Source organism: Apium graveolens, chromosome 7, assembly GCF_009905375.1.
Source record: "Apium graveolens cultivar Ventura chromosome 7, ASM990537v1, whole genome shotgun sequence".
NCBI lineage: Eukaryota > Viridiplantae > Streptophyta > Magnoliopsida > Apiales > Apiaceae > Apium > Apium graveolens.
In genome coordinates, this window is record NC_133653.1 from 30,501,246 (window position 1) to 30,521,674 (window position 20,429).

General features: G+C 34.5%; 1 protein-coding gene across 1 annotated transcript; it reads left to right on the top strand.

Moving 5' to 3' along the window:
• The first annotated feature begins 7,961 nt into the window (after positions 1-7,961).
• On the top strand, positions 7,962-8,971 carry LOC141673464 (uncharacterized). Its single transcript, XM_074480215.1, has 3 exons — positions 7,962-8,029; positions 8,116-8,244; positions 8,308-8,971. The coding sequence occupies exons 1-3, from the start codon at positions 7,962-7,964 to the stop codon at positions 8,969-8,971; spliced, it is 861 nt and encodes a 286-aa protein (XP_074336316.1).
• The last annotated feature ends 11,458 nt before the right edge of the window (positions 8,972-20,429 follow it).

The following is a 20,429-nucleotide window of genomic DNA, read 5'->3' on the forward strand; positions in this document are numbered from 1 at the left end:
TGTATGGACTTCGTATGGTTAGATATTAAGACTTCATGGAAAACAAACGACGACGGTAGGTCAGTAGTGGACCATAGTAATGCAGTAATGAGTCTGCGAGTAATGAGCTGATTACAACCGTGAGAGTTGTATTGGAATGGATGTTGAGATTGAGTACCACTAATCGGGTCGTGGTAGTGTATAAGTTATCATTGATAAACTAATTAAGTAGAGTACCTACCTATTGAATATTTATTCCCTTTTATGAAAAGAGAGTCGTATTACTATATGAGGAAGGTTGCGGTGCAAGCATAGAATTCTAGTAACGATGATGTCTAGAATGAGATCCCAAATTCAATTTTCGATATCGAGGGAGTTTCAAAGGTGATTGTGTATAAGCTCGAGGAAGAGCATGGGTCCATAGAATGATGGACGGAATAGCAAAAATATTTAGGCATATGAAATACGATGCTATAATACTTGATGTTGATATAAATACATATATGTTTTGTTCTCCTATGACAAACCTCTATAGTTCAGAGGTAGATTCCAAGCCAGATATTTTATGGCAATAATTTTTTTTTTTACGAATATACAATTCTCTTCAGTTCATTCTTTTCTCTTCTTTTCATTTCATGTAAGCTGAGAAGAACAACCCTTCCAGAAGGGGAGGTATTGCCGAATGACTATCTATCTGTGTGATAGAAGCCTAGTAGGATACCATCTATTGTTTAATTGCTTTTCAAGTACTAAAGGCTGGCCACCTTCTGTACTAACTATGCGATATAACAAGTGTTCATGATCATAGTGATCTCTCAATAAATTCTTTTACTTCTATATGAAGGATTAAGCTTTCGAAGATAGAAGCAACTGAAAAAGGAGTAGTAAAGTTATGGTGGTATTCGGAATGGAAACACATTTGTGATACTAAGGTTGACGAGGTTATTAAAAGGTTATAGAACGCTAACGAGCAAAAGTATAACCAGTATAATATTAGGAACGGAAGGTAGTAGCGATTACGAACTGGAAAAGAATGGGTATTGAGAAGCAAAAGCTCTAATGCTAAAAGCTATAATGAGAGTCTGTGCAATAGACTTGAAAGAAATTGGAATGATCACTTAACACGGATTGAGTTTTCTTACGACAATAGATCATATGTTAGTATTGAGATATCGCCTTATGAGATCCTTGAGGGAAGACAATGTCGATCTCCCTTATGTTAGGATGAAGTTGTAGAGCGCAAGATGCTCGGACCAGCAGTGGTCCAAAGGACCAAGGATATGATAGATCTAATCAGAGGATGGCTGGTAGTAGCCCAAGATGGACATGATAAGTATGTTGATTTGACACGAAAGGACAAAGAATAGGAAGTAGGGGACCTAGTGTTGTTAAAGGTATCCCCTTGGAAACCCTTGGAAAGGATTGATGAGATTCGGAAAGAAAGGAAAGCTAAGTCCACAATTTGTCGGACCCTTGGATATATTAAGAAGTATTGGGAAGTTAACATATGATCTAGCCTTACCCCAGAACATGTAGCAAGTCATAACGTGTTTCACGTATCAATGATAAGGAAGTGTAATTCGGATTCCAGATAAATAGGGGCATATGAGCGCATAGACATGCAACCAGAACGTAACCTATATGGAGCGACCAGGAAGGGTTATAGATTAAAAAAGGAGCAAGTGCTTAGGAGAAGGGTTATCAAACTATTCAGAGTTTGATAGAAGAACCACAATGTGGGAAAATTTACTTAAGAGTTAGAAAGTGCAATGCTAGAAAAGTACCCCCATTTGTTTTCTATCTGATTCCGGGACGGAATCCTTTTAAGGAGGGGAGACTGTAATAACCCCAATTTTTGGAAATTTTTGAAACCCTTATGAATAGTGATTTTGCAGATTATGCTGAATGAGAAAACTTTTCATGCCACACTATGTAGGGGTTCTTTGATTGATATTCTGAGATTTTATTAGTACTCTATATAGTATATAAGTGTATGTAAAGGTCGTCAGAATCCAATTTCGAACACTTTGATTTTTCCCGGAAATCCACTAGATACGGAAAGAATTGAGTATAAGGTAACAGGATAAAAAGGATTTAAATTAAAGGATTATAAGAGAGGATCATAAAAGGATTATAATGTATTGAGAAAGGTTAAGGAAACCCAAGTAATAAGATCCCGGATATGATCCCTCAAACGATAAACGAAAACGAAAGTTAAGCGAACCGTATAACAGATCAGCGGTCATTAGGCAAACAATTAGGAAGTTAATCAAGGAGGTTAGGGATGATGAGGTCATCCAACCAATGAGAAGAGGGCAAGTAAGAGATGATGACACAATAAGGTGATGCAAGCATGACATAGGGAAGGAGGAGGTGTGGTTGGTTCATAACCACACAAATATAAGGTTATTAAGGTAATTAACCAAAATCTAAACAAAAACAACCAACCAAAAACAAATCAAAGCAAAAACACAAAAAATCTCTCTTTCTTCCAAGCTTGCTCTCGGCTTTTCCCCATTTTCAAGAAGAAGATTTTCAAAATTCAAGTTCCAAGCTTCCTTAATTGGTAAGATAATTATCTAGTACTCCTTATGCATAGATATAGCTATTCCATGAGTTTAAGCTTCAAATTCCTTCACAATCTCTTCCAATAATTCAAGGAAGAAGATGGTGAATAGTAACTTTCAAAGAAATAACTTTAGTTTCTTGAATTTTTATGAAAGTTTAAGGTTATACAAGTAAGGATCAAGGTTCTTTAGGCATTCAAAGCTCTTGTGTTGTGTTAAGAAGCTTCAAGAAGGTATAAACTCCAAACCCTAGCTTTAGTTTTGAGTATTTAGGAATGGTTATGATTGATATAGTATATGTAAAGCATGAAGCTTGTTTATTTAGAGTTTGGGTTGGAGTCGTAGTGAAATGAATGTTGAATCTTGTTAATTTATTAAAAGAATTAAGTATAATTTAAATTCATGATGAGAATAACATAAATTGGAAGAACTTGAGGTGTTGGGACTGTTGTAGTGTGTTTTGGAGGGATGTTGGTTGTATGAATGAATTGGGATTGATTGGTGGTCGATTTGAGATGGTATAAAATTGGGAAATCGCGTAAACATAGCCGTCATAATGTCCAATTTACTTTAGACTGCTTTTGTTCATAACATCAGAACCCTTGAACTCACTGTTAGGTTTTTACCATTGTCATGTTTAGATAGTTCATGTTACGAGCTTCGTTTTGATATGTAGTTCGTTTGATTCTGATGTACGATTTAGGAGAAACGACCGTTTTAAGTAACGGTGTTTCGCGACCGAACCATTACCACTCGCCTTACTTGGAAACATAGGTTAAAGACCTTAAAGGACTAAATGGGAGTATTAATCATTTATGTAAAGTGTATTAGGCAGTTGGTAAGACACTCGCGAAAGCATCGCCTTAAAACCCTTAATGGTTAATTTATTAAAAATGGTGGAGCCGAGGATACTCGAGCGACTTAAGTGAAGCGTTAAGCGCAAAGCGAGCATTAGAGTCTAGAGTGGTTACAGTATAGATTCATAAGCGACTTTGGTTTAATTGCGACTTATATGTTGTTTATAGGTTGCCAGACTCGTCCCAGACCTTTTATTACCCCCAGTCACTCAGGCAAGTTTTCTACCCGTATAAACTGTTGTTATGATGTATATATGTATATGCATGATCTTGTGATAAATGCATATTTGTTATTAGCAAATTCTTGCGATATATTGGAGCATGTGATATGGTATATATGCATGCCTGTTTCGTATTCTTGATTTATATATCTGTTGGTTCAAATGCTTATTAGTTGCATAATACCTATGCTAGAGATAAGCTGTATTTAAGTTTACCCTTAGTATAGGGGATCAAAAGGTGAACATATTTCTAAACCAGGAGTCGATGTTCCCGAGTATATTATATATATATATATATTAAATATATATATATGTTGATATAGTTTTCAAAACTACTAATCGAATAAGGTTTATTCGATAACTTTTATTTTATTAAATTAATATTATTTTGAATATTCATTCGAGGGCTTATGACTCAGTTTATATTATTTAATGAATATTATTTGAATATTCATTTGAGGATGTATGACTCCGTTTATTTTATTTAATAAATATTTTTTATAATATTCATTCGAGGTATTACGACTCCGCTTATTATTTAATAATATTCTTTATTTTATCAAAGAATAACGTTTCGATAATTAAACTTATTTTCGATTATTCAAATAAAGATAGTACTTTCGTATAAGTATATCTTTTGTTATTTAATATTCATTTCAAGTATGAGTTTTAAAACTTCTACTTCGAATATTTTTCAATAAGAATTATCTTTATGAGAATATTATTTAAATAATAATATTCAGATATTTCGAATATATCGGGACTGAATTATTTTAATAAATCAGCAGTACTCCAAACATTCTTAAAACTGTTTTCGAGTCTTCAGAATGATTCTTAAAGTTAGAGTGGACCCCAAAACTCATTTTTATATTTAAGATCTTCCTTTCAAAGGGGATTTAAATACTCGCTCAAAACCTGGGGGATCCAGCTCTGTGGTGTATTTTACATTCGCAGCGTGGTTACTGTTTTGAGAAAACAAATGAATTGATTACTTACCCAACGTTCGGGAATTAAGCCCATCTAATTGAGTCGGCATAAGCGACAGGCCGGGGTACGGTCTATCAAAGTGTAAGTGGTTGGGTGGCAGTCCATCAACGCGTAAGAGGCCGGGTGGCGGTCCAGCACAAGGTCCTTATGTGGCCAGGGTGATGACCGGTGGGGGATTCATCCATCTACTAGTAGAAAAGGTTACTTATTGGTATCTTTGCCTGATCAACAAGATATCGGGTTTATGCTGAAATTCTTTTCCTTTCCAAATTTATGGAATATTGCAACTCTGTTCATACTTTACATGACAGAGGTTTTCAGGAAATTTATGGGAGATATATATGAATATATTTATATATTGGGACTTAATGAAGCATCTCGTAACTTCATTATTTATAATGATATTTCAAGAATTGAATCTATTCAAGTCTTATCTTGTTGTCTCATCTGGGTGATGAACTTTTGAAACTGATTATAACTTGAACGGTGGTAGTTCAAGTAGTATTCGGATATAAGTATATTGGAGTATCTTGTAACTTCATCTTTTAAACTTATATCTAGTAAATGATTATCTTGTGCATGTCAAAGATTTTCAGAAAAATGTTGAGACAAGGTTAGATATATGAGATCACCTTGCAACGATAGTTTTATACAGTTATAAACTGGAACTCTGTGTATATTATGCATGGAAGGGGACTTCCAAGATTTTGAAAAGTATATATGTATATATACTGAATATTTTGCGACTTCATCGCATTAAGATATCAAACCTGGTTCATTTCTTTTGACCAAGACTTTCATGAGTACTATGAGAAGGCTCATATATTGTTAATCATTATACATATTATTTTGGTGGGCTTGCTGCTCACCCTTGCTTTCTTCTTTCATCACACAACAACAGATAGAAAAGATGAACAGGACCAAGCTCCCGATTCGCAAGCGATTAGGAAATGTTCCGCAGTTTTCTATAGGCGTGGATGTCGCTGTAGCTGAGGTAGGAACTACCAATAGGCTAGGCTTTCAACTTTTGTTGTACCAGATTTATGTATATTTATGAATTGTAATAATGGCAAAGAAATGTAAATTATTCAGAAACCCTTTTAAGGTGTATTGGCAGATAATTGTGAAATAAAATGACTTGTGATTATTTTTGGATATTCATCTCTGAGACTATAACTTGTGGTGTGTGTATTTATTGTGGGGTCACAGTACAGAGTAGTTGATTATTTATTGAGATTGGGTGTTATTAAGGGAAATGGAACTCGTGACAACCCGGATCCCCGTCCCCGGATTTGGGGGTGTTACAGGTAGTATGAACTCAGATGAATTCTCAAACTTTATTGGACACAATTATGTGGCACCTCCTTTGCTTGCTCTTTCAGCAGTAGACCACCATGTTTTCATGGCTGAAGCTGCTAGAAACAGTGATTGGTCCCCTACTACAACTCAGCGAATTCATGATGAAACAAGACTTATTCTTGATGGTGGCTCAACTAGAAATGATTCTGGACCTAGCAATGCAGCCTCTCAGAAGGGTTTAACTAAGTCTAAATCCTCCAGATCCACAGCAAGCAAAGGTAACCCTACTACCACAACTCCAGTCTTGGAAGATTTGCAAGATAAATTTTCGGTTCAAAATGGTATCTTAACTGTGTATGTGCCCAGAGATAATGTGGTTGAGTCAAATGTTCCTACGGAACCATTGCCTGATGTTAATGATAGAAACAATAATACTTGGAGTTCAATTATTACAAAAATAATCCCTTCCATAGAACCTACGAGTAGTTCTAATGCTAAAATCATTTTTAATGAGGATGGCTCGGCTACACTTTAACCTCCCAAGGATTTTCTTTTAAATGCTAGAAGGAACTGGAACACTAGCATTATTGGTCACTTCATAGGAGGTAGCTTTTTTTTAAGTTTGTTCGTGATCGGGCCTTCAAATTTTGGAAAAACCATGGACTCTGTAGAGTTTTTTACAACTCAAAAGGGTATTTTACTTTTAAATTTAATTTTGAGAAAGAAAAGAATGAAATCCTTAACCTGAATTCTGTTCAAATGGGTGGAAAGACCCTGTATTTGCTACCTTGGATGGAGGCTAACAAGTTCAAAAAGAATGTTATTGAGTCAGTCCCATGCTGGATTAAATTAGAAGAGGTTCCACACTCTTATTGGTCCAGAGATGGTCTCACATACATTGCAAAGGTTGTGGGTATACCCCTAAAGTTTGATGAAGTCACTGCAAAGTTCGAGCCCACAAAGTATGCCTCAGTTCAGGTCATTTTGTCATATTCAAGTCCAAGGCCAGATTTTATTTGGGTTTCAGTCCAGGATGATATTGGTGAGGAGGAACTTGTTAAAGTCAACATATATTACCCTCAATTACCATACTCATGTAGCCACTGCAATGCTTTTGGGCACTCCTTATCAAGGTGTGTTCACAACCCAAATGTAGTTAAACCAACGCCAAGGCCTAGGCCTGGTGGAGTCACACAAGGTGCTGCGAAATTCAAAAAATCAGATAAGCAAGATATCGCAAGGAATTCAGGAGCCAATGTCTCAGTAGCAGATGGTGAAGAAACAGGCAATATAGAGGCTGAAACAGATGTAAATCCAGTGGTTTTTGGGGAATTTCTGGGTTGTGATTTCGTTCTTGATGGTGATCAGACTTTGGAGGATGTTCAGCCACATGAGAACAACACGGAGGGTGTTGATGATCTAAAAGAATTTGATCAGGTAATAGATACTAATATCTTGGTCAACAAGGAGGTAAATCCAGTAGGGTAAAGTGTAATGGTTGTTGTTGAGGAGCCTGGTGCTTTAGCAGAATCAAATGTTGGCTCAGAGGTGGCAAAGTCACCAGTAAATCAAAAACGGAGAAGGGGTCATAGCCGAAATGCTGCATGTGCCCCACAGGCAACACAATATTTGCTCGCAGTGCCCACAGTGGCCACCTCCCCCCCCCAGCGCCCGCAGCGCCTGCGACGCCCACAGTGGCTGCAGCTCTTCAGGCCCAACTTCAACCGGTTGCTAGTGCTTTGAAAGCCCCTCAGATTGATGAGGATGGGTTTACAATAGTTGTCAACAGGAAAAGCCCTGCTTACAAGAAGAGCCCCAAACTGGCTGTTAAGCCAGTCAGTCTTAGAAGATTACAATGAGGCTTGCCTCATGGAATGTGAGGGGGCTGAATAAGGGTCCCCATCAAAAAGAAGTTTAACATTTTATTTCTATCAATAACATTAGTCTAATGGGTATTTTAGAAACTAAAGTAAAGGCCCCTAATGCCTTGAGTGTTTCAAAAAAGATCAACAAAAAATGGATTTGGTTATTTAACTATGAGCATCACTACAATGGCGGAGTTTGGGTTGGATGGGATCCTGGAGTGTGGTTCGTCTCCATGCACTCTTGCAATTCTCAGGTCATTTCTTGTCTTGCCACTTCTTTGGAGAAAAATATAACCTTTATGGTTTCATTTGTTTATGTATTTAATGATGCTTGTGATAGAGTTCCACTCTGGAATTACATTAGTAACTTTAATCATACTACCACTCCTTGGTGCTTGATGGGAGACTTCAACTGTGTTATTAGTTTAAATGAGATCTCTGGTTGGAGGGAGCATTGGACTCCTGACATGTAATCTTTCAAGGATTGTGTTGTTAACTCAGGACTTGGGACTGTTAAAATAATTGGTGACAGGTTCACTTGGAGTAATAAACACCCTCAAAATCCAGTGTTCAGAATGCTTGACCTAATGCTTGGAAATACTATGTGGTTTCAGCTTTTTACTGAAGGTTGTGCTCAAATCAAAACTCGGGGACTTATGGATCACAATCCAATCTTGTATGCAGAACCTATCCAAATAAATCATCTTCGTAAGCCCTTTCAGTTTTTCAATTTTATGTTGGAAATTCCAGAATTTACTTATGTTGTTACTTCTTCTTGGGCCAGAAACTGTGTTGGAAACCCTTTGGTGCAGTTTAATTTTAAATTAAAAAATGTTAAGACTGCTCTTCGCGACCTCAACAAAAGACATGGGGATCTTCATGCTGTTGTGCAGTCCTTGAGAGATGATTTAAAAGAAACTCAGATTTCCATGGTCTCAGATAATAGTGAGAGCCTTGTTATTCATGAACAGCTCTTAATTGATAAACTCAACCTAGCTTTACTCCAGGAAGAAAATATGTTGCTTCAAAAATCAAGAGTTAAATGGTTAAAGGAGGGAGATGGGAATAATTCCTTTTTTCACCAAAAGTGCAAGGCTAACTGGAACCACAATAAGGTGCTTAGTATTCAAAATGAAGAGGGAGTTCTGGTGCATGGTCAGCAACAATATGCTGAGGTTGCTGTCTCTTACTTTTAAAAGTTGATGGAAAATGCGGTTTCTCAGAGGGATGATCATCCTCCTGATCTATCTAATGTATGTTGTGCTTCCTTGAATGATGCTCAATCAAAATCTTTGATTGAGCCAGTCATAGACTTAATCATCCTCAAAACTCTCAAATCCATGAAGCACAACAAGGCCCCGGGGCCAGATGGGGTGAATGTCGAATTCTTCTTGGCCAATTGGGAAATCACAGGTTACTATTTTTGCGAAGCTGTAAAAATTTTCTTTGATACGGGTATTATGCCCCCAGTGACTAATTCTACTTTCTTATCTCTTATTCATAAGGTGTCTACTCCCACAAAAATGCAGGATCTTCAGCCTATTTCTTTGTGCACTATAATATATTAATGCATCTCTAAAATCATGGCTTCTCGGCTTAAAAAGGTGCTCCCCTCTATCATCAATATGGCTCAACCTGCTTTTTTCCCGGGGCGATCCATATCAGATAACATTCTGCTAGCTCAAGAGTTATTTCGTGGTTATGATAGAGAGACGGGTTCTTCTCGCTGTGCCTTGAAAATATATTTGCACAAGGCCTTTGACACCCTGAAATGGGAATTCATTCTTGCAGTTCTTCACAAGGTTAAGGTCCCTGACATCATGATAACCTGGATAAAGACTTGTATTTGCACTCCAAGATTCTCAGTCAAACTCAATGGAGTTGTCCAAGGCTACTATAAAGGTGTTGTGGGAATTCGACAAGGTGACCCTTTGTCACCCTATATTTTTGCCCTCTATATGAACATCCTCTCGAGTTTGCTAGTCCAGGTCCCTTCAGACTACAAATTCCATTGGAGATGCAAAGACTTGGGTATTACACACCTTTTCTTTGCGGATGATGTCCTGTTTTTTGCCCCTGGGTCCAAGGATTCTGTGTTACACATAGTGAACAATTTGTCTATTTTTTCAGCATGGAGTGGTTTACATCCTAGTGTTCATAAAAGCACTAGTTTTCTGAGTAACTGTGACACAGATTTTTGTGAATGGTTTGATGAGAGGTTTGCTATTCCTCGTGGAGAGCTTCCTGTTAGATTCTTGGGTGTGCCTCTTATTTTCTCTCAATTATGCATCAATGACTGCCTTCCTCTAACTGAAAGGATCACCAACAAGCTTCACTCGTGGGCAAATCTACTTCTTTCTCTAGCAGGAAGGGCTATGTTGATCAAGTCCATCATTCATGCAATTCAGTCATTCTGGAGCAACCATTTCTTATTTCCCACTGCTGTGCATTATACTATCCAATCCATGCTGACCAAATTTCTCTGGAAGGGTAATATTAACAACAAAAGTGGTGCCAAGGTGGCTTGGAGCTCTGTTTGTTTGCCTAAAGATGAAGGAGGCATGGGTTTTAAAGACATGGTTCAATGGAACCGAGCTCAAATCTTGCACCACCTAATCAGGGTTATCACAAAATCAAACTCTCTTTGGGCAAATTGAGTTAACAAGACGGTGTTGAAGCACAAGTATTTCTGGACTCTAGACATCCCTACAGACTGCTCTTGGATTTGGAAAAAGTTTTACGGTTGAGAAGCACAGCTTTGCAATTTATCTCTTACTACATTGTTGATGAAACCTTGATTTCTCTGTGGTTTGAACCCTGGTGGCAGCACTGTTGTCTTGCTAAGTCGACTTTTTCTCCCATTTTTGGCTAGTGTTCTCTCTCGGCTAGTGCCAAAGTTGAGTCTATCATCTACTCGGGAACTTGGTGCTTGCCTAGCATAAATCCACGAACTCACCACAGGGATCTTATGCTTGTTTCCTGGTTAATTAGAAGGACTTCACCTCCCCTAAATTCACTCTCGAGGCAGGGACCATATTCTTTGGGATGGTTTTGATTGTGCAAAGATCAAAACTTGGCACATATGGAACTCTCTTCACAGGAAAAGACCCAATGTTATTTGGCACAAGGCAGTATGGCACAAACTTTGCATCCAGAGATATGCCCATCACCAATGGTTATCTTGTTGGGATCGTTTAAGCACTTTAAATAAACTTCACAGGTTTGGTTTAACAAATACTCAGCAGTGCTTTTTTTGTGTCTTAGGAAGGGAAACCACTAGTCATATCTTCTTGCATTGTACCTATAGCAGATGGGTTCTGAACAAGCTTTTCTCCGTTATTGACATCCCGGTAAGAAGCAATACTTGGGTGGATTTTTGGTCAGCATTATTCAAATTGAGGATCGAGCCAAAGGTACTCTGGCCCTGTGCTTTGTTCAAGTTTTTTGCTATCATATATGGAGGGAGAGGAATGCTAGAGCTCACGAGAATGGTGTTTTTGGCCCATACAAGCTTCTCCAAGGAATTATTGTAGATATTAAAGCTAGGCTGCTTTCTTCTAGTTAGTATCAGTCTGTTGTATGCTCTAGGTCAGATATTGATATTTCTAATATTCATCTATCGTAGTTGCTTAGCTTTTTGCTCTCTATCTCCAATCTAGTTTGTTAGATTGGTTATAGATAGTCCTATCTATGGCTTGTCATAGATCTTAGGGTTAATCCCTTGTATATTCTTTTCTCTTCTATATCAAAGCAATTTAGCAAAAAAAAAATTGCTTGATAAATAGATATTTCAATTAGTTTTTTTACTTAAAAAATACCCTTTTAATCGATTTTTCAAAATTAGCTTTTTTGGATTCAAAAACTATTTCAAAAAGGTGACTACTAAATACTAATATTAGGGTTAAATCTCTAATTTAATTCATAAATCTATTTTTGTGCCAAAAACTAATTTCCAAACATGGCAATAACTTTTTTTGAATTATTCAAATACAAGGATGAGGGCCTATTTTTTGTTTTTCTAATTAACTAAATACTTGTTAATAACCCGTGCAAAGCACGGGCCGAGTTAATTTATTTAAATAATTTTTAAAAATCATAATGATGGGTGATATGTCAAAATTTCTAATTTTTACTAAGAAAACTCAACATAAACTATGTAGTGGTTGAAAGAATTGCCCAAGATTCTCACTAAACACGAATGTGGGTAATACATTACAAAAATGTATATTTTGTATATATCTAGGCATAAACATGTCGAAAAAACATGTTTTTATAATTTTATTTTAATATATGATACGCATGTTGAACATTCGCATTCAGCAAATTGAAAAACTTTAATTGCAGTGATTACGGATAAGAAACATAAGAAACATGCATATAGTTCAAATAAAATATTAGTACCTATAAGTTGGTCGGTATTTTAACCACTATATCATGCTAATATGTATTTTCGGGCATCTAGTTTTTCAAGGGGGGTAATCGTGCATTTTTTTATTATACATCATCATTATTAACTAAATATATATTTTATTAGAGTATAGTTTATTATTAAAAAATTACAATTATAATATAATTCTAATAATCATATTAATTTATTGAAAATCAATTTAGAACCGTATAAAATATATGAATCTAGAGGTGAAATAAATGTGAGAACAAATCGGGAATTAAAGTTATTGTTAATTTTATTTTTTTATTTAAAACTATTTTAAGAAAAGTAAAAAAATTATAATATACATCTGATAAATACATTATTTGCTTTATAATTATAATGAAAAAGATTGTAATAATATAATTTCAACAATTTTATTATTTCATTAAAAAATACAATAGAGTTATATAGAGTCATATCGAAAATAAGATTATTGAGCTGAAATTAAAATAGGAATAATTACAATACGATTTCAACAATTTATTTATTTCATTAAAAATAAAATAATATAGAGTTGTATCAGAAATAAGATGATTGGAGTGAAACCAAAATATGGGTATTGGGCCGGGTATTTAAGCCATGTATCAACAAAAATAAGGTGATATAAAATTTGGGACCATTTAAAAAAGAGGTTTCGAATATTAATAAAGGTATGTTATTTGTGTTATGATCATAATAAAAAAATTATAACTATTATATTATTTCAAAAAAATTATTATTTCATTAAAATATACTAATAAGTCAAATGAAAAATATGATTACTCAGTTTAAATCAATATAACAATTGCAATTAAAAAATGGTCGGTAAAATAATACATATAATATTATAAGTCATATAGAAGTAAAATAAGAATAAAAATTATACATTTTGAATTATAATGAAATTTAAAAAAGGGTGAAAGCAAAAGTAGATGAAACTAAAAAGAGGTGAAACCAAAGTAGCACTTAAAAGAATATTTCACTTATTAATAAATGTTATTAATTATAATAAATAAAAAGATTATAATTATTATAAGATTTCAAAATTTTATTATTTTATTAAAATATACTATTGAGTCATATGAGAAAAAGGATTACTTAGTTGAAATCAATATAAGAATTGCAATTAAAAAATGGGTAAAATAATATATATAATATTGTAAGTCATATAGAAATTAAAGAAAAATAAGTAGGTGATACTTAGAAATCAAGAAGTATAATAAAACTAGAATTCTACTAATTAGACTAAATCAAAATGGCTAAAAATATTATATTTTTCAAATAAGAGTCTTTTACAGTATATATATTTATATATACAATTAGGATGGTATGGGTGTTGCTTAGAAATCAAGAAGTATAATTACAATAAAATTCTAATAATTATTTTAAAAAAGTATATGATTTTAAAAAACTAATTAAATATAAAATTACTTTTATTATAGTATGTGTAATATATTGAATTAGTAAGTGAATTAGAAAGACAAAGTTAAAGTCTAAAGGGTGAAACAGAAATAAAACCAAACTAAATAGAATAATAAAACAAGCAAAAGTATAACGTAACAAAAATAAAAATAGATAACAAAAATAAAACCAAACTTAATAGAATCATAAAACACGTATATACATACACAAATAAAGGGGTGTAACCAAATGTGCATAGAAATAAAAGACATACAAAAGTAGAATTAATATATATGAATGAATAAGTGAAACCGCAGTATCAAAAATTGGTGAAACCAAAATTAATACTTATATACAATTAAAAGGGGTTTCGTTTATTAATAAATTATTAATAAATGTTATGTTATGTTATGTTATTAATTAATTAGACTATTATTGTTATAATATCAATTTTGTTGAGAGGGTTATAAACGCATCTATACTATTATATTAAAGAAAAAATAATAAATTTTTTATTGGTAGTCAGTCACATGTAATTATAGTAATATTTAAAATAAAATATTATCATAAATAGATTAATATTCTCAATATAATTATGTAAATACAAATTTAATTATAATATGTGGTTTCAGGTTTAAATAAAATAATATGTACAATTCACCCGGGCTAAACAATATTATACAATAACCCAATCTTATATAAAAAATAAAAGTAAGCTCAATATAGTTATTTGAATTTGCTACTTCATGCTAAAATAAAATAATAAATAATATTGACCTGGCCAAATAAAATACTTTTGAACCGGGTTAAAACAAAATTAAAATTTTGAAAAGTAATTTTGTTGATTGATGTAATTTGTTGGTCATTATCAGACTAAAATTAAAATAAATCAAATTACTCATTTGGTCAAAAATAAAATAATATTCATCCGGGCTAAAATAAAACTAAAAACAACCTAAATATAATTAGTTGAATCTGTTTAATGTAACCGGCATGAGTTTAACACAAAATAATGTCTAGTATTAATCTGCGCTAAAATCAAAATTAAAAATTAAATTAAAAATAATTCTTATACTATTGTTCCGGGTTAAAAGAATAATGTCAATAGACAGCACACATTAGACATCGGTTAACTTTGCCACTGATGTTAAAAAAAGTATTGACATCACCCCGTGTTTTTGTGATGTCTTTGTTCTTTGTAGACATCGGTTATAATTAAACTGATGTCTAAAATTCACCAAAAAAAAAAATCGCGCCCACCTTTTCTTTCCCCCTTAGTGAAATTTTCATTCAGTTTTAGCTCTACATTCCCCCCAATCCCAAAATTCTCCCCCCTTAACCAAATTTTGGTTCCCCCCAAATCAATCTTCAGACACAAAATCAAAACAAAAAACTAAAAACTAAAAAATCAAAACTAAAAACTAACAACAGAAACTCTCTCTCTCGAACCCCTCTCTCTCTTGAACCTCTCTCTCTCGATCGAACCTCTCTCCCCTCACAATCTCTCTGAACTCCGGCCATCATCTCACCATCACAATCTCTCGAACCTCTCTCTCTCGAACCTGTCTCTGGAACCTCTCTCTCTGCTCTCAATCTCTCCGTTAAGCCTCTTTCAGTTAACCTCTCTACTTCGGTAAGTGTTGTATCTACTTGAATCGAACTGGTCTTCTCTGCATGAAGACCAATTTTAAAAGTTGAGGATTTTTGAATTCAAAGCCCTAATTTTGTAAATTGAGGTTTTTTCTAATTCGAAACCCTTATTTTTTTTATTAATTTAGTGTCTAAACTTGTTGCTAATACTTTTCTTCTTGTTGTATACAGGACCTAATCTGAGAAAAAGATTTAAAGCTTTAGGTAATTTGGGTGTTTTTGGTTGTACATTTGTATTTTTGTTTTTTTTTATTTTTATAAATTAGGTTTTTATTTGTTTGTAATGTTGTGATTTGTTTTTGCAGGACATTAGTGTTGTTTGATTTTTTGATCTTCGGTGAGTTTTCTTTTCCAACTCTGTTTTGTACGCTTATACATTTGATTTGTTTTGTTAGTTTTGATAGTGTTTTTTTGTCTATGTGCTATGTAGTTGGTTCTTATGTTGACCTATATGCTGTGTACAATATGCATTATGTATTATACGAAATCTCAGTTTTGTTTTGTTTGTAATTATGTGCAGGAGAATTCATTTTGGTATTAGTATGTTATATTTAAATGTAGTCATGTTCTGAATTTTGTATGCAAGTGTGTGGTTAATTTAGTCATTGTGTATGCAAGTGTTTAGTTGAAAATAGTACATTTATAATTTGTTAATTTGCATCCGTGATCTGACTATTATACTATGATTAATTATAGTTAATTATATAGTGATTATACATTAAGTATTGAATGACTAGTTAATATATAGTACTAGTACTATAATTAAATATATAATATGAATTACGTAATGCATTACAAATCGATTCATATCATATTATAATAAAATGTATAACATTAAAATGTATGATATGCATTATGTATAATATGAATTCTCAGTTTTCTTATGTCGTTTATAGTCTGCCCTATGTGTGGTTGTCATACTTAAAATTAAGTTAGACTTATAAAATAAATATTAGACTTATTAAATAAATATAATCCTTATACTGAATTTTTTAGTGACATACCGGGTGGTTTTAAATGGATAAGTCTTGGATAAAAGCCGATAGGGATTCTCTACAGTATGAAATTGGTGTTGAGAACTTCTTGATATTTGCCGAGGAAAATGCTAAAAACCCAAGAAAATTCCTTGTCCTTGTGCACACTGCTCTAACTTCAAAAAGTTTTCTGTGAATATAATCAGAGGTCATCTTTATGAATCAGGGTTTAGTTTAGGATATTCTGATTGGATTTGGCATGGAGAAAACCATGATAATAGTACTAGGTCATCTGTTGGTAGTACTTGTCCTCCCTCGAAGCCCATACCAATTTCAGAAACATTTAACGTGTGTGAAACAGCCTATAGTAGGGAAGATTGCGATAAAGAGTCAGATAACTTTAAGAGGTTTTTTGTCGATGTGGAACAACCTCTGTTTGAGGGAAGTGAGTGTACTAAACTAGAGTCGGTCTTAAAATTACATAATTGGAAGGCTAGATTTGGAGTTTCCGATAAAGCTTTTACTGATCTGCTTCAATCAATTGGATCAATTCTTCCTAAAGATAATCTGCTTCCGTCTAATATGTATGAAGCCAAGAAAACCTTGACTAATTTAGGCCTCGAGTATATTAAATTCCACGCTTGGAGTCTTCTTCCGAGTGTCCCAAATGCCATCTCTCTCACTGAAAAGTTGGGAAAGATGGTCAAGTTAGGGTAAATGTGCCAGCTAAGGTTATGTGGTATTTTCCGATAATTCCCAGATTTAAAAGAATGTTTAAATCTTCATCTACTGCTGAATTAATGAGTTGGCATGCAAATAATCGATCCAAAAATAGAAAGATGCGTCACCCCTCTGATTCTCCTTCTTGGAGAAATGTAGATTGTAGGTGGCCTGAGTTTGGTAGCGAGGCAAGAAATATACGTTTAGGATTAGCGGTCGATGGTATAAATCCACACAATAATGGATTAAATAATTGGTACAGCTGCTGGCCAGTTATGTTAGTAACGTATAATCTTCCTCCATGGTTAAGCATGAAGAGGAAGTTTATGATATTAACAATATTAATTTCAGGCCCACAAGAACCTGGTAATGATATTGGCGTATATCTCCAGCCACTGATCGACGATTTAAAAAAATTGTGGGAGGAAGGTGAACCAAACCTGTACGATGCCCATACCAAATCCTTTTTCAATCTAAAGGCAATCTTGATGTGGACAATAAATGACTTCCCGGGATATGGAAATTTGTCGGGGTGCGTTAATAAGGGTTATAGGCCCTGTCCAGTATGCGGTGATTAGACCGTGGCTAAATATCTAAGTCGTAGTAGAAAAATGAGCTACCAAGGACATCGTCGGTATTTAGATCTTTATCATCCGTATAGGAGGCAAAGGACAGCTTTTAATGGAGAAGAAGAATTTGGTTGTGCACCTGAACCACTTAGCGGAGAGGAAGTGTTGGGGCAACAACAGCAACTTAGGTTCAGTTTTGGGAAGGGGGAAGCCAAAAAAGGTGGAGTCTCCATAGAAAAAACAGTCAGTTTTTTTTGAGTTAGAGTATTGGAAGTTTCACCATGTTCGACATTGTTTAGATGTCATGCACGTCAAAAAGAATGTGTGTGATAATATAATTAGGACACTTTTGCACATGAAATTCAAGAGTAAAGACAACCTTGCCTCGCGTCTTGATTTGGTTGACATGGGAATACGGCCTGATTTAGCTCCAGAAGTAGGTGAGACAAGAACATACCTACCTCCTGCCCCTTATACTCTCTCCCGGAAAGAAAAACAAACAATATTGGCATCATTGTAAGGCATGAAACTTCCATACGGACATGCTTCAAATATAAGAAACTGTGTATCGATGATTGATATGAAGTTATATGGTTTAAAGTCCCATGACTGCCATATCCTTCTCCAACAACTACTACATGTTTGCATTCGTTCAGTGCTTCCGAAAAATGTTAGGGTTACTATCATAAGATTGTGTTTTTTCTTCAACTCTTTGTGCAATAAAGTTGTAGATGTGTCGAAGTTGAATAAATTACAAGCAGATGTGATATTGACCCTGTGTGAGTTAGAGAAGATATTCCCTCCGTCATTTTTTGATGTTATGATACATCTTATGGTCCACCTAGTAAGGGAACTGCGATTATGTGGACCGGTTTTTTATAGATGGATGTTTCCATTTGAACGCTTCAATAAAATATTAAAGAGTTATGTAAGAAACCGATTCTATCCAGAAGGTTCTATAGTTGAAGGTTACCTCAAAGAAGAGTCAATAGAATTTTGCAGTGAGTTCTATAGCGGGAGTAGTAGAACAGCCGGTCTTCCGAAAGATGAAGAAAAAATTTCTGGTCCAATCGGTGGTGTGACTATGAAGTCAGTTGCGGAAAAAGAACGAGATGAGGCTCATCTTTCAGTTCTTCGTAATAATTCGGAAGTGGAACCATATGTTATGTAAGTAAAACATAAAAAGTATACATATAATTGTTAAAGTTGTATTTGGTGTAGTTTAGTCGAATCTGATGTAAGTAATTTCAGGTTGCATAAAAAATATTTGGAAGAGATTTATCGAGGGAAAAAGAAGAATGTACAGTGGCTATTGGGATAGCACAATCGACAATTTTCCGATTGGTTTGAACAAAAAGTTGGTTTACATTCTTTTTCCTTCTCTTTTATTTTTATAAGTCGTGTTTTTAAATTTGTAGCCACTTATATGTATCAATAATTTACATGTAGGTCAGTACATAAATGAGGGAGAATGCGGAAGCCGTATCTAAAACTATAAGATGGTTGGCTGGAAAACCTTCATTTTCAGTTTTGACTTACGAAAGTTATGATGTTGAAGGGCTCTGATACCACACAAAGGATCGAGATAATGCAAGGGTAGTTTAGAATAGTGGTGTGTCATTAGTTGCGAGGACAGTCCAAGTCTCTAGTGCTAAGGACATGAATCCTATAGAGAGTGATTTAAAATTTTATGGGGTGATCAGGGAAATATGGGAATTAGACTACCACGCATTCAAGGCCCCTCTGTTTTTATGTACATGGGCAGCAAGTGACAAAGGTGTCAAGTCCGATGATCTTGGTTTCACCCTTGTCAACTTCAATCGACCAGGTCACAAAAAGGACAAATATGTCTCTATTGACCAAGTCAACCAAGTATTTTATATTGAGGATCCAGTTGATGCTAATTGGTCTGTTGTGTTATCGGCGACAACTCGAGACTATCATGATATTTACAATGAAGATGGTCCTGAAGACACCTCCTGGAACCCTCCCCCATTCTGTTCTAATATCCCTACATGTGACCCTACTAATATTGATGATGCAAGTGTTTGTAATAGAAGAGAAAATGTTGAGGGTATATGGGTCAAAAAGTTATAGGAGTCTAGCTATATATTCTCCTTATTTGTAATTTTTCTTGTTATTTGTAATTTTTCTTGTTATTTGTAATGTATCTTGTGATCTCTGTTTTCTTGTAATTTTTCAATGTAGTTATAGAAGTCTATCTATAATTTTTCTTGACAATTAAATGAGAATTTTGTTTAATTTTCTGCATATCTGTTAGACATTATACCATGAACTGTGTAGTTATTCTAATCTGTTAAATATTAGTTAATTTTTCAGATTAGAGGAAGAGGAAAGAATGGCACCAAAAAAGCAAATGCGAAAGCAATCAGAAAAGACTGCATCACAGAATCTTAGCAGTGGAAGCCCCAAGCGGCTGGAGGATGTTCCGAACAATGATGAAAACAATGAAGGGCATGCATCAGAATCTCAACCGACTAACTCAGAACAGACAAATACTACAACTAATACTGCTACAAGGAAGTCTGGGGGTAAGCGAGGCGTATGCGCAATGTACAAAGTGATTGTCAAGAAAGCTCGCGGGAAGAAAGTTAAAGTCACTTCCAATGAATGGGGGATTCCTAATGGGGAAACTAGAGCCCGTTTGCAGTCTTACATTGGTATGTTGGCCAAGACTACGATTCCAATCGACATTCCTACCTGGCCAAATGTAGACCCTGAATTAAAATCAAAGCTTTGGTTAGATCTTCAGGTACTAGATCAATTGTAAAAAATTATTATCAAATGTAGATCTTGAATATAAGTTTTTCCTGTTATGATTTTGTGAACTTGTGTTTTTTCAGGCTACCTTCAAAGTTAAACCAGAAATTGAAAACATGGTCCTAAAGTCAGCAGGCTCTAAATGGCG